The sequence below is a fragment of the Stenella coeruleoalba genome (genome assembly GCF_951394435.1).
Source record: "Stenella coeruleoalba genome assembly, chromosome: 7".
Lineage (NCBI taxonomy): Eukaryota > Metazoa > Chordata > Mammalia > Artiodactyla > Delphinidae > Stenella > Stenella coeruleoalba.
The window spans coordinates 39,595,822-39,610,853 of NC_137153.1; the positions used below are offsets into that span (position 1 = coordinate 39,595,822).

The following is a 15,032-nucleotide window of genomic DNA, read 5'->3' on the forward strand; positions in this document are numbered from 1 at the left end:
TATTGCCCCAGCATTTTGCATGAGCAGCTGTAGCTTCGTAGTAGAAAAATCTAAAGAATCTACAGCACGTGTTGTAGTTTGGAGAGAGATAGGAGTACAAAGAAGCTATACCATGGAGAGTACTTTGTGTGGCTGTGATCAGGGAAAATATAAGGTAAAACATCTCTGGACTTCCAGCCATAAAAATCTTTCAAGTCTTCCATATATGCTCTAGTAGTTTTCAAGTATGTATTAAATGATATGTTTGTTATACTGAGCTAAATGTAACTTGCAATAATGGAATTGAATTATATGCGATCTTAAGAACAGTTTTTTGTTTTGTTTTTTCTTAACTTCTCTGAACTAAATAACTTGCTTTGGATCCTTATGAAATCTTGGTTGAGTCTATTTACAGTCATAATTTTTAAGAAAGCATGCTGTAATACACATTTAGATAACGGTTAGTAATTTTTAATGAGCTGTGCAAGTAGTACATTATTAATAAAATGTTCTATCATTTTAATTTATTGGATGTAAATATATATTTATGCATTTAGAAATAAACACATTACACTCAGTTTTTTAAATTTAGACTTTGTGTGTGTGTGACTTTTAAATGCATATTCCTTCACTAATTTTTTTTTTCTTTACTAAGACTCCTCTTCTCCTCCTCCTATGGTACCATAGCCTTTTATGGGAAACAATGAGTTTAGACTTTACTTTTGAAATTTAAGAGTAATTAAATGTTAGGTGACTTTGAATTTTTTAATTTTAAAGTTTGAGAACTTAAAAAAATTTTTTTTTATTGGAATGTAGTTGATTTACAATGTTTTGTTAGTTTCAGGTGTACAGCAAAGTGAATCAGTTATACATATACATATATCAACTCTTTTTTAGATTCTTTTCCCATATAGGTCATTATAGAGTACTGTGTAGAGTTCCCTGTGCTATACAGTAGTTCCTTATTAGTTAATCTATTTTATATATAGTAATGTGTATATGTCAATCCCAATCTCCCAATTTATCCCTCCTCGTGTTTCCCTGCTGGTAACCATAAGATTGTTTTCTACATCTGTGACTCCATTTCTGTTTTGTAGATAAGTTCATTTGTACCATTTTTTTAGATTCCACATATAAGCGATATCATACAATATTTGTTCTTCTCAGTCTGACTTACTTCACTCAGTATGACAATCTCTAGGTCCATCCACGTTGCTACACATGGTATTATTTTGTTCTTTTTTATTGCTGAGTAATATTCCATTGTATGTATGTACCACAAAAGATTGAGAACTTAAAAGGCAATGAATTGGACCTTAGGTGAGCAACTGTAAACCCGGATATTTATTTTTCTTGCCTTGGCCACAAAAAGCTTTTCAGGTGTCATGCTAATTATTCCACTCATTCTGTTTTGTTGTGTTTTGTTTTTTTTGACATGGACAAGAAGAATCTGAATCTCATAGTGATTTTCATATATGTCACATAAAAGTGATTATAACTTTATGTTTAGAAAGAGTTAAAAATCTTCCAATTGGTTAGTATTAAAAATGTAAACATATTATGATTGATGCCAAAATGTTCAAGTGGAGAGCTTAAATGATTTTTCCAGTCTGTAACAAACTGGAAGAAAATTGTATAGATTTTGCAACTGGCGTTCAAACTTTGGGGGCCTAGATGGGTAGAACTTAGTGAAATTTCAGTTCTTTCTGTAGAGTGACTCTTCCCTAAGATTTAGGTTGACCACAGTATACTATTCTTCCAAAATGCGCTATCTTTTGAAATCTCTTCAAATATTGTAAAACAGTGTCTTTTAGACTACCAAAGGCGCGATTGTGGTAAGAGAGGAGCATGAGCACTCCAGCCCACAGACCCTGCCTCCTAATCATTGCTTTAGTGGACTGTAAGTGTGTGGGATGGAAAAAGCTTGACAGTCATTTTTGTAAAGGACCATAGGTAGTTCCTATGATTTAGGGAAATAGACTATAAATTATTTGTTCTTAAAGAGATGCAGTCCGGCTGGAGAAGGTAAATTAAAGTATCAGTGTCTGTGAAACTAGTCTCTGGGAGTAGGGAGAGAAGAAGTCAGGGAAGCTGAGACTTGCATGCCCCTTGAAATCATCTGTTGCATAATAATAGTAGCACTTTCTTACTATATTTGGATTCTACTGATAGACTTTCATTGGATTTTTTTAAATGTTCTTTTTGTGTTTTGATAAATTTATTTAGTCATTGAAAAAACTACGTTTTAAAAATTGCTAAAATATATTTTGAAACAAAACATTAGACGAGTTTTCTAAAAATTACTTTATAAAATTTTAAAAATAAAATAGATACCTAACATATAGTCATTTCTCTTTTATACGATTTACATTGACACATATATATACTTTACGTGATTCCCATTGACAGACTTACATTGATTTAAAACTCCTATTGAGAGAAGTATGTCTTACTACTAATAATAAGCTAAGTTTTTTACATCTAAAATTCAGTGCTTTGATCATAACATGTACTTTTCTAAAGTTTTTTTAAATTAATATTATTTATTTATTTTTGGCTGCGTTGGGTCTTCGTTGCTGCACCCGGGCTTTCTCTAGCTGCGGCGAGCGGGAGCTACTCTTCATAGCGGTGCACGGGCCTCTCATTGCGGTGGCTTCTCTTGCTGTGGAACACGAGCTGTAGGCCTGTGGGCTTCAGTAGTTGTGGCATGGGGGCTTCAGTAGTTGTGGCGCACGGGCTTAGTTGCTCCACGGCATGTGGGGTCCTCCCGGACCAGGGCTCGAACCCGTGTCCCCTGCGTTGACAGGCGGATTCTTAACCACTGCGCCACCAGGGAAGTCCCAATAAACTTTTTAAAGAGCAGTTTTAGATTCACAGAAAAATTGAGTGGAAACTACAGAATTCCCATATACCCCCATCCTCCCCCCTACACATAACGTATACTTTTCAAACTTGTTAATATTAGCTAATAAGTTGTGTAAGTCTAATAATATTTTAAGAAACAAATTTCTTCACCCTCAAGAATGTTCTTACATTACTGAATTTTAGGCATCAAATATTCTTTAGTTTTATTTTTGATGAGCTAATTCAGAAATAGGCATAGCCTTTCTAAAGCCTTTAGATTAAGAAGACAAATGCATTTTCTAAGTCAGTTAGGTCACATTTCTTAGAATATTTGGAGATGGCCAAACTATTTAAACAATCAGTCAATCATTATTATGAAGGCATGTGTTATGTAGAGTAAATAACAGTTTTTATAATTTATCTCTTCAGTTACTGTGTGCTTTTAGTCTGGTCATTGAAAGTCTAGTCTGCTCTCATCTACGCCTGCAACCTTTGTTGGTGTAAGGATTGCATTTATTTTAGAGATTCATTTTTATCTGAGAATTAAATGATAAGCAACGTCTTGATTTACAGTCCATTTTTATCCTTTTATTTGGTAATGTTTAACTTTTGGTAAACCGTATATATTGTTTATTGAGAAACTATTGGTTAAAACAGGGTTGTGGTAAAATTTTGTTTTTGCGTTAGTAGACCAACTTTGAAATGGGCGTTCTTAACTGACATGGAACATAAGAACTTATTTTACTGCTGCCTCATTAGCTTCGATTCGTCTGATTATTTTTTGACATAGTTACCTTTCTTTTGTTTGTTTTTTACTCAGCAATTTCTTTTTATCATTCAGGAAAAGTATGTATAAAGTAATGTTCAAGTATACAAATTGGAGCCTTGATGGTAGCACTATAATATTTCAACATCGGCATACAAGTAGTAGATTACAAGAAGTACTAGCAAGATCTTGTAAAAATATGATTTCACTCATGAGCTCCAAGAATAACTAAACCACAAGATGTTTATCTGTTTTTTGCTCCCCAGTGTGTTGGTGAAAATAGTTTGCACGCAGTGAATGAGCATAGACATTTTAGAAATGTTTTTTTAAGACAGTTTCCTTTGTGACTTAAAATAATCTTATGTTATTAAGACACTGTGCTTATCAGTCCTAGGTTCATACAAAGTGCCAGCCTTTTATTTTATTAATATAGTTACAAATTCCTTTTATGTAATTTAAATGAGATATAGCCAGAGGATAGCAAATGTCCTAGTTACCTGTTTATTTATTTATTTTCTTTATTTTTAGGGTTTACAGATTGGTACTCGAGAATTGGAAGAGATGGGAGCAAAATTTTGTGTTGGTCTATTGCGTTTGAAAAGACTGACATCCCCACTGGAATATAATCTGCCTTCTAGCCTGCTTGACTTTGAAAATGACTTGATTGAATCGAGCTGCAAAGTAACTAGGTAAGACATACTTGTTTTATTCTTTTGTTATATGGTAGTATATTGTTGAACTTCATTAAATTAGTTACGCAGAGGAAAGGCACAGAGATTTTGACAGCCAGGAGCATTTTTAGAATTAATATACATAAGTCTTGCTTCTTTTAACATTGGTATTTGGATAAAATTTTAATGAAATATCCTTATATTTGGAATGCTGTTTTAGTGATCTTAATGATTTACTTTTAACTTAAAAATAAGCAGTGTGGAAAACAGTTACTTATATCAGATAAGTATGTAAATTAAGAAGGCTTGGAGCCAAGATTCATAGTTCAAAAGAAATTTTATTTTGTTGATAATCTACAAATATCAGATGGCTTTCCAGTCACCTTCTGGTTACATCTACTAGAAACAGCTAATTTAATATCGCTCTGGAAATATAACTACATCTGCCAAGTAGTATCCTTCTGAGTAGGTAAACTTTTGCTCCTAAAATTCAGTGTATGTAAAATTTGATCGGTTATTGGCTCAGAGATAATTTAGTATCACAATTTTTAATCATAGTAGCAGCGTTTAGCATTTTATAGTTTGATACATATGGGTAGGAATAGTCCCATTTTATAGAACCTACATGATTTTTATTGTTGGACATTGACATCAGATTTGTTAATTTATTGCCAAGCTATGTTATATATATATATCAATTTAGTAGTTTTAAGTGTAGTAAAACATTAATTAGAACTCGATTCTTATATAATGTGATAATTGAGGCAGTGATCCTCTGCATTCTCTATATTTCAAAACACTTGCTAAACGATAATGGAAATAAATATATTTATTTATAAATAAGTATAAATAAAGTTGTTCTCATTGATGTTTAGAAGCCTACTTTTAAGTTATTTCATGTATTCTTCCCCCACCCCATCTTTTTGAGGTAAAATTCACAAATAAAATTGTAAGATATTTAAAGTGTACACTGTGATGATTTGGTATATGTATACATTGTGAAAGGATTTACCCCATTGAGTTATTCACATACCCATCCATCACATCACATGTTTACCTTTGTGTCTGTGTGTGAGGGAATATTTTTCAGTTTTGCTCTCCTAGCAAATTTCAATTATACAATCTAGTGTTATCTAGTATAACCATGTTATACATTATTTCCTCAGACCTTATTCATCTCAACACCTGAAAGTTTGTATCACTCTTACTAACCTCTCCCTATTGCGTCCTCTGTCTGCCCCATATCCCCTGGCAACCACTTTCTTACTCTGTTTCTGAGTTGTTCCAATTCTTTTTTTTATTTTTTTAACATTTCATGTGTAAGTGACACCATGCAGTATTTGTCTTTGTCTGGCTTATTTCACTTAGCATAATGCCCTCCGGTTTCATCCATGCTGTAGCAAATGAAAGGATTTCCTTTTTTTTTTTTAAGGCTGAATATTCCATTGTATATCTATATACCACATTTTCTTTATCCATTCATCCATCAATGGACAGTTAGATTGTTTTCATACTTTGACTATGTGAATAATACTGCTTTGAACATAAGAGTAGAGTGTCTTAACAGTTTTCAGTGTACAGATCTTCCACCTTCTTGGTTAATTTATTCCTAACTATTATTTTTGATGCTATAGTAAGTTTGTTTTCTTGATTTCTGTTTCTGATGTTTCATTGTTAGTGTATAGAAATGCAGCTGGTTTTTGTATATTGATTTTGTATCCTGCAGCTTTACTGAAATCATTTATTACTTCTAACATTGTGCTGTTTTTAGGGATTCTATATGATATCTTGTCTACTGCAAATAGAGAAAATTTACTTTTTCCTTGCTGATTTGGGTGCATTTTATTTCTGTTTCTTGCCTAATTGCTCAAGCCAGTACTGTGTTGAATAAGAGTGGTGAGAGTGGGCATCCTTGTTTTGTTCCTTATCTTAGAGGAAAAGCTTTTGGTATTTCATCGTTGAGTATGACATTAGCTGTGGGCTTGTCATATATTGCCTTTATTATGCTGGTTTGCTGAGTTTTATCATGAATGGATGGTGAATTTTGTCAAATGCTTTTCTGCATCTATTGAGATGATTATATGATTTTTGTCCTTCATTTTGTTAATGTGGTGTATCACATTGATTGATTTGCATATGTTGAACCATCCTTGCATCTCAGGGTGCAAGGTGATCATGGTTTAGGTATGATTCTTTTAATGTATTGTCGAATATGATTTCCTAATACATTTTATTGAGGATTTTTGCATCTAAGTTCATCAGGGATATTGGCCAATAATTTTCTTGTTTTTAAAATTTCTTCTCTGACTTTGGTATCAGGGTAATGCTGACCTTGTAAAATGAATTTGGAGTTGTTCCCTCCTCTTTTAATTTGGGAAGAGTTTGAAAATAATTTCTATTATTTCTTGCTTAAATGTTTGGTAGAATTCATCATTGAAGCCGTCTAGTCTTGGGGTTATCTTGGAAGGTTTTTGAGTATTGATTCAGTTTCCTCACAGGTAATTGGTCTGTTTGGATTTTCTGTTAATTTCTTCATGATTCAGTCTTGGTAGCTTGTATGTTTCTAGGAATTTTTTCCATTTCTTCTAGGTTGTCCAGTTTGTTGGTGTATATTTGTTCATAGTGGTCTCTTATGATCCTTTGTATTTTTGAGGTATCTGATGTGATGTCTCCTGTTTCATTTATAATTTCTCTCTCTTTTTTTTTGGAAGGTCTCACTGTTTGTCTATTCTATCTTTAAAAAAAAATTAGCTCTTAATTTTATTGATCTTTTTTTTCTTTTTAGTCTCTATTTCATTTATGTCTGTTTGATCTTTGTTATTTTCTACCTTCTGCTAACTCTAGGCTTAGTTTGTTCTTATTTTCCTAGTTCCTTGAGGTGTAAAATTAGGTTGTTTATTTGAGATCTTGCTTTTTTCAGGCATTTATTGTTATAAACTTCCCTCTTAGAAAACTGCTTTTGCTGCATCTCATCAGTTTTGGTATGTTGTGTTTCCATTTTTAGTTCTCTCAAAATATTTGATTTCTCTTTCACTCATTGGTTGTTCGGGAACATGTTGTGTAATCTCCATGTACTTGTGAATTTTCCAGTTTTCCTAATTGATTTCTAGTTTTCTTTTCTTTCTTTCTTTCTTTTTTTTTTTTGCCACACCACACGGCTTGTGGAATCTTAGTTCCCTGACCAGGGATTGAACCCAGGCCCTCAGCAGTGAGGGCACAGAGTCCTAATCACTGGACCACCAGGGAATTCCCAATCGATTTCTAGTTTTATATTGTGGTTGGGCTTAATATGATTTCAGTCTTCTTAACTTTATTAAGACTTGTTTGTAGCCTAAGATATGATTTACCCTGGATAATGTTCCATGTGTGTTTATGTATTCTTTTGCTGTTGGATAGAATGTTCTATATATCTGTTAGGTCCGTCTGGTCTAATGTGTAGTTTAATTCCAGTGGTTTTTTTTAGACTGATTTTCTGTCTTGGATGATCTATCCATTGTTGAAAGTGGGTGTTTGAAGTTCATTGCTATTCTTATATTGCTGTCTGTTCCCTCCTTCAGATCTGTTAATGTTTGCTTTATATATTTAGGTGCTCCTATGTTGGGTGCATAAATATTTACAATTGTTATATCCTCCTGATGAATCGATCCTTTTCTTCTTCTTATTTTTAAAATGTATTTATTTGTTTATTTATTTTTGGCTGCATTGGGTCTTCGTTGTTGCATGCGGGCTGCCTTTCTAGTTGTGGCGAGCAGGGGCTACTCTTCGTAAAGTGCACTGGCTTCTTATTGCGGTGGCTTCTCTTTGTTGTGGAGCATGGGCTCTAGGCATGCGGGCTTCCGTAGTTGTGGCACATGGGCTCAGTAGTTGTTGCTCGCAGGCTCTAGAGCACAGACTCAGTAGTTGTGGTGCATGGGCTTAGTGGCTCCGTGGCATGTGGGGTCTTCCCGGACCAGGGCTCAAACCTGTGTCCCCTGCGTTGGCAGGCGGATTCTGAACCACTGTGCCACCAGGGAAGTCCAATCCTTTTATTATTATGTAATGACCTTATTATTTTCTCTTGTTGGTCTTTGGCTTAAAGTCTTTTATTTCTGGTATAAGTATAGCTACCCCTGCTTTCTTCTGGTTTCTATTTGCATTGAATTTATTTTTTCATCACTTCATTTTCAGTTGATGTGTGTCCTTAAAACTGAGAAACTGAGGTGTGTTTTGTAGGCAACATATAGTTGGGTCTCTTTTATTATTTATTCAGCCACTCTGTTTTTTGATTGGAGAATTTAGTCCATTTACATTTAAAGTAATTATTGATAGGTGTGGACCTACTGTTGTCATTTTAATTGTTTTCTGGTTATTTTGTAATTCCTTTGTTTCTTTCTTCCTCTCTTGCGCTCTTCCTTTGTGATTTGATAATTTTCTGTACAGTAAGTCCCCTACACACGAACCTTCAAGTTGCAAACTTTCAAAGATGGAAACGTGTGTTCACATGTCCAATCATGTAAGTTAGTTCATGTGTCTGGTGTACATTGTCATCTGCGTGCATCCTTTACAAGTGGTTGTGCTTTTGTGTACTTTACTGTATAGTACTGTATAGAGTACAGTAGTACAGTATCTTTATTTCAAGCTAGATCTGCAAGGGAACGACTTCATTGAACTCCTTGCTGTGCAACATGAGGAGCTTACTAATGAAGACCTGATGGAATTGGAGACCCAGAGAAAGGATGAAGAGAGACAAGAAGAAGAAGTAACTGAAGAACCAAAGAGATTCACAACACAGGAAATGGCAAGGGGATTTTCTTTATTTGAGGAGGCACTGTTAGTTTTGAGGCACAGGAGCCGAATGTAGAATAGTACACGAAGTTTGCAGCAGCCGTTCAGAATGCAATCCAGTGCTGCTGTGTCATCTATGATGAGAAAAAAAGAGCTACTACCCAGACATCCCTGGATCATTTTTTCAAGAGGGTAGATAGAATTGAATCCAGCAAGGAACCAGAACCTATGTCATCAGCGTCAGGCATGAGTGAAGTTGCAGCTTGCCCTCCGTCTCCCATTGCTGATGATCCTTCAGTTCTATAATCTCTCATCTCTCCTCTCCCTCCTCCAGTCAGTAACTCTTCTTGCCTGTTCACTCGATGCCAGCCCCTGTATGCCAGCTGTTTTACTGTACTACTGTACTTTTCAAGGTACTGTACTGTAAGATTAAAAATATTTTATTTTTTGTGTTTGTTTGTTTTTTATGTATTATTTGTGTGAAAAATATTATAAACCTATTACAGTACAGTACAATATAGCTGATTGTGCTAGTTAGGTACCTAGGCTAATTTTGTTGGACTTACAAACGTGCTCTCAGAATGGAACTTGTTTGTATGTAGGGGACTTACGGTAGTGGTATGCTTTGAATTTTTTATCTTTTGTGTATCTACTATAGGTTTTGGCAGTGCATTGAGGCTTACATAAAACATTTTTTTTTCTTTTTTGCCAAGGCCACCACCCTTACGTAAAACATTTTAAATATAAACAGTCTCTTTTAATCTGATAATTACTTAACTTTAAATGCATACCAAAACTTCCCCTTCCTTCACATTTTGTTTAATGTTATAATTTGTATCTTTTCACATTGTATATCCATTAACAAATTATTGTAATTACATTTATTTTTAATACTTTTGTCTTTTAACCTGCAAACTAGATTTATAAGTGATGTACCATCACCATTGCAATATTAGAATATTTTGAATTTAACTATATATTTACCTTTACCTGTGAGTTTTATACTTTCATGTTTTCCTGTTACTAATTAGTATCCTTTTGTTTCAGCTTGAAGAACTCCCTTTAGCATTTCTTTTAAGACTGGTCTAGTGTTGATGAACTCCTTCATCATTTGTTTATCTGGAAAACTTATATCTCTTTTTCAGTTCTGAAGGACAACTTTGCCAGGTAGAGTATTCTTGATTGGCAAGTTTTTCCTTTCAGAACTCTGAGTATATCATCTTACTTCCTTCTAGCCTGCAAGGTTTCTGCTGAAAAATCTGTTTATATGGTCTTATCTGGGTTCCTGTGTATGTAATGAGTTTCTTTTTCTCTTGCTACTTTGAAGATTCTCCTTGTCTTTAACTTTTGATGATTTAATTATAATGTGTTTTGGTGTGGGTCCTTTTGGATTTATCTGTTTTAGTACTTTCTAGGCTTCCTAGATCCAGCTGTCTGATGTCTCTTTCTTTTCCCAAGTTAGGGAAGTTTTCAGCCATTAATTCTTGAATAACCTTTCTGCCTCCTTTTCTCTGCTCTCTTTCTGGAACCCCTATAATGCATATCTTAAGCTATTTTCACTCTTTCATTATTTCTGTTTGCACCTTTGTTTGAAAAACTTCCACTGCTGTTTTCAGGTTTGCTGATGCTTTCTTCCACTTGATCTAGTCTGCTGTTGAAACCATCGTATTGCATTTTTCAGTGCAGTTATTGTAGTCTTCAGCTCTATCATTTCTGTTTGGGAATTTTTAATATTTTCTCTCTCTTCTTTGAAGTTCTTACTTTGTTCACGCATTACTCTCCTAACTTTGGTGTGCATCTTTATGACCATTATTTTGAACTCTGTATCAGGTAAATCACTTACCTTTATTTCATTAAGATCTGCTTCTGGATATTTTTATTGTTCTTTGTTTGGAACATATTCCCCTAATTCTTCATTTTTATTGACTCTGTTCATTTCTGCACATTAGTGAGAACAGCCACCTCTCCCAGCCTGACAGAATGGTCTCATGGCATGAGCTCTTCATTGTGTTTCATACCTTTTGTTATTCCCCAGAAGATAGTGTTCTGAAAGGAGCTGACAGTATAATAGAAAAAGCACAATTTACATTTGTGAAGGGGCATGATGGTAATTATAAAAAATACAGAAAATACATTAATATATTTAAAAAAACAAAATTTAAAAATTGCCTAGACATATTGAGAAAAAAGTTACTGAGTAAATAATTTAAAATCACCTGGATTTATGTGCAATAAATTTCTTAAATTAGTAAGTTTTAAGCTAGGGCTTGAAAGATAGTAAATGAGTCTTGGTAAAGAAATAGGAGCTAACATGAAGAAAACAAAGTTGGCAATAAGAAGTAGACTAATTTAGGTAAGGTGGAAAGGATTGCTTGGAGCTTAGAAAAGCTAATGTTGAAGAAGGCATTACGGGAGCAAGGTGTTCAATTTCATGGGAAGGTTAGTGTGGATTTTATAGAAGAGAAGTAGTAACTGTATATGTTCTTAAGCAAGGAATGATAACTGATATATCCTATGCAGGATATTAAAATTCAAAATGTTTAGAAGCTTATGCTAGTGTAATACTTCTGTATTGTAAGCACCAGGTATTATGGTAAGTTGAGGGAAAATGTGACTGCAAGAGTTTTCTGGAGTTGTTCTTTGAGGTTGGTACTTCTAATGTATACTACTGGTGTCCAGTTATTCAAAGTACTGCTTCTTGAATGTAGATTTCTGTTATTCTTATTTTCTTTTGTTTTAGTTGGTTTCTAATATGGGTAGAGTGAATAAGGAGGAATGAGAGAGGTTCTGATTGTTGGCTGAAGATGAAACTAGCTAGCTCCAAAGTTTCCGATGGAATTATCGGTATATACTTATTGCTTTTAAGACTGCTCCCCCACCACCAAGACTGACAAAGCTCTTTTCCTCATAGCTACTGTCATTTATGATTTTAAAATCTTATTTTAAAATGCTTGCTTACTCATTTGGCTGTCCTTTTTATTGCTTCTTGGAAACTTTTCAAGAATCATTGTAAATTCTTGTCATTATTTGCATTATTGGTAAAATGGGTGGGAGGGAAGTTGTACATATTTCTCACCTTTTCCTCTTTCTCCTAGCTTTTGATAATCATCCTTTAGTTTTGCTGTGCATTGGCAATCACTGATAACAATTACCTTGGAAATAAAAGCTATAGTAAATGTAACACAGATCACTTGGGTTTATTTGTTGAGGCCAAAAACGGGGGTTGTGGTGTGCAAAAACTTTCCTTTGAGTGTTTCTTCTCTATCTTCTTCGCTTTTTCTCCTCTTTCAACTTTTCTTTTCCCCCTACACACTTTCCATAAGTGATATTCATTCCAGTGATTTTAAATTACATCTGTGTCTTGATAACTCCAAAATACATATAATCTTCCAGACCTCTCTTCTGAGCTCTAGACTTACGTATCCAGCTTCCGACTTGATTTTGTACACTTGGACACAAAATTAACTTGTCTAAACCTCAACTCATGACTTCTGTTCCCCTACCTCTCCCCAAACAAACCCATTCATCTGTATCCACCTCCCTCTACCCAATTGCTCTTGTAAGAAATCTTATTCTTGGCATCTCCTCCTCTCTCCCTTACCCTTAATCCAATCCACCACCTGGGGCTTTTTGATTTCACCTCCAAAATATTTCTCAGGTCTTTCTATTTCTCTCCACCACTTCTGCCATTACACCGGTCCAGGCTGCCATCATCTCTTGCCTGCTCTACTCAAATAGCCTCTGACTGGTCTTTCCTTACTTTTTTGTATCCTCCAGTTTCTTTGTACGAAGTGGTCACTGTCCTGTTTAAAGTCCTTCAGTTATTTTCCACATATATGGCCTATATCCATTATCAGAGTCTCTGAGGTCCAGAATGAGCCATCTATACCTTTCTTTCCCCCTTTAGCTTGTCCTGCTCTCTCTGTATTCTTACCATTCCAACCGCACTGACCATTTTTTAGTTTTTATGACAGTGCTCCTAAACTAGCAAAGGTCTAGTTTTTATTTTCCAATTTGTTATGGATTGATAATTGACTAAAATACAGTAAGAATGAAGTACTATACAAATGGAAGAGGGCACCCCAAGGAATGCAAATATAAGCTCCAATTTCCTGTTATTAGAGTCACCAGACACATAATTTTATGTAAAATTGTTGTAAAAGTTTCTGAACACTTCATTTTAATTCCTAGGCTTTTGTTGCCATGGACCAATAACAAAGAATTTGTGGACCATACCTTGAGTAGTGCTATTCTAGAACATGAAAATCTTTTTATCATCCCAGTGTCTTTGCATTTGCTTTTTCCTGTACCAAAATGTCTGTGCCTCCACTTGTTTAAGGTTTTATCCTTATCCTCAGTGCTATTCAGTTTCAGTGCATTGTGTTTAGGAGTGGTATATTAAAAAGAATATACCTTGGTTGACAATATGTACTTTTAATTTGAGGACTCTTCAATTTTGAAAAAATCTCAACCCTTTTTTTTTTTTTTTTTGAAAATTGCTTCTTTGACAATTCCTTTATTCTGTTCTCCCAGAATTCCTACACTGGAGCTTCTCTGTCTGTTCTCCACACATGTCTCTTAACAACGTTTTCACATTTTCTATCTCTACTTCAGTCTAGGTAAATTATTCAGTAGCATTTTATAATTCACTAAACTTAGTTGTTTCTGGTCTAAAGTTTATCTCATGGGAGTATTTTATTTTAAAGATTATATATTTCACGTCTAATTGGTTCTTTTTTGTTTCTGCATTTTTAAATTTCATGATTCCTTGTTTATTCTTATGGCTACTATTCTTCCCTTCTTTGAAGACCCTAAACACTTTCTTAGTCATTTGTAGATCATGCCATTATTTTTGTGTTGGTAAGCTCATCACAGTTTCTCAAGAGTTTTGTAACTTGCAAGCTCATATTAAATGAGAGCTTCCCCCAAACCCCCAGCTCTTTCAAGTCTCTGCCCTTAATGATTTTGTGTTGCTTCTGCCTGGCCCGCTCTAGGCTCCAGTCCAAGCTTATATTAGCTTACGCTAGCATTTTATTAGTCTTGTATTTCCTAGTTCCCATCCTTCAACGATACTGGGGATTTTGCTGGACAAGTGACTGTGTTCATGAGGGTTCTGACTTTGCTGCTTTGTCTCCTTTTTTCTGACTTAATAATTGCAACTTTATAAAATCTTAGCCTTAGGCAGAAGTCTCAGCCTTATATTTTCAGCCTCCTTTCTAAAGTGGGAAGCCTCACTCCAGCTGCTTGATTGCCATGAGTCTGGGTTTAATTCCCTGGCTCTAGGACATTTAAGCCTCCCTGTTATTTTGAAGGAGCTACTGCTGCCTGCTCTTGGACCTGGAATTCAGGAGACCCATGACTTATTTTTGTGCCTCTATGCTTTTTCTGGTCCAAGGAGATGTTTATCTTGTTTCTGTATGCATCTGTGTCTTCTTTGTTTTCCTGTTTTATATTTTATCTATCATTGCTCTGTGGTTAGAGCAAGGATAATAAGGATCTCAAAGCATGTACTTGTCTAAACCAGCTTCTGAGAGAAGTCTGTGAGTCACACCTACCTAGCTAACTCCTAGTTAACCTCAGGGACCATATTTATGCCTTTCAACCCTGTCTAATGGTGCCTTGCATAGTGCCAGTCACATATTGAGTTGAGGAAGTGGTAGGTTGCTACGTAAGATTTTCAGATTCAATTGGGTTGGATTGCTTGTTGGTTGGGGGAAGGGTCTTACAGTACCCTAAATATCAGTGTAAGGATGTTAGACTTTATCCTTTAGGCAGTAGGCAGTTTGGAAGCCACTGGGTGGAGTATGCTAATTGGTAGTTTTTGCCTGAAAGTAGTGTAAAGATTTGATTGAAGCTGGGAATGTAGAGGCAAGAAAACCCTTGAGGAAACTGTTTGGAATCATTCATGTTTGAGAGGACGATGAGAGCTTAAATAAGGAGGTAACTGGCAGTGATTGTTTGAGGAGACAGTATCAGGCGGCAGTGGAGAGGTCTTGATGATTGAATAT

The 15,032-nt window shown here is 34.9% G+C and overlaps 1 protein-coding gene across 1 annotated transcript in view; it reads left to right on the plus strand.

Moving 5' to 3' along the window:
• The window catches only part of AGTPBP1 (ATP/GTP binding carboxypeptidase 1), a 170,154-nt gene that overhangs the window by 142,356 nt on the left and 12,766 nt on the right, over positions 1-15,032 (plus strand). Inside the window, exons 24-25 of the mRNA XM_079927641.1 lie at positions 1-154; positions 4,118-4,278. The exon at positions 1-154 is cut by the window's left edge and continues 23 nt beyond it. Coding sequence (XP_079783767.1) covers positions 1-154; positions 4,118-4,278 — 315 coding nt within the window. The remainder of the gene's footprint in view (positions 155-4,117; positions 4,279-15,032) is intronic.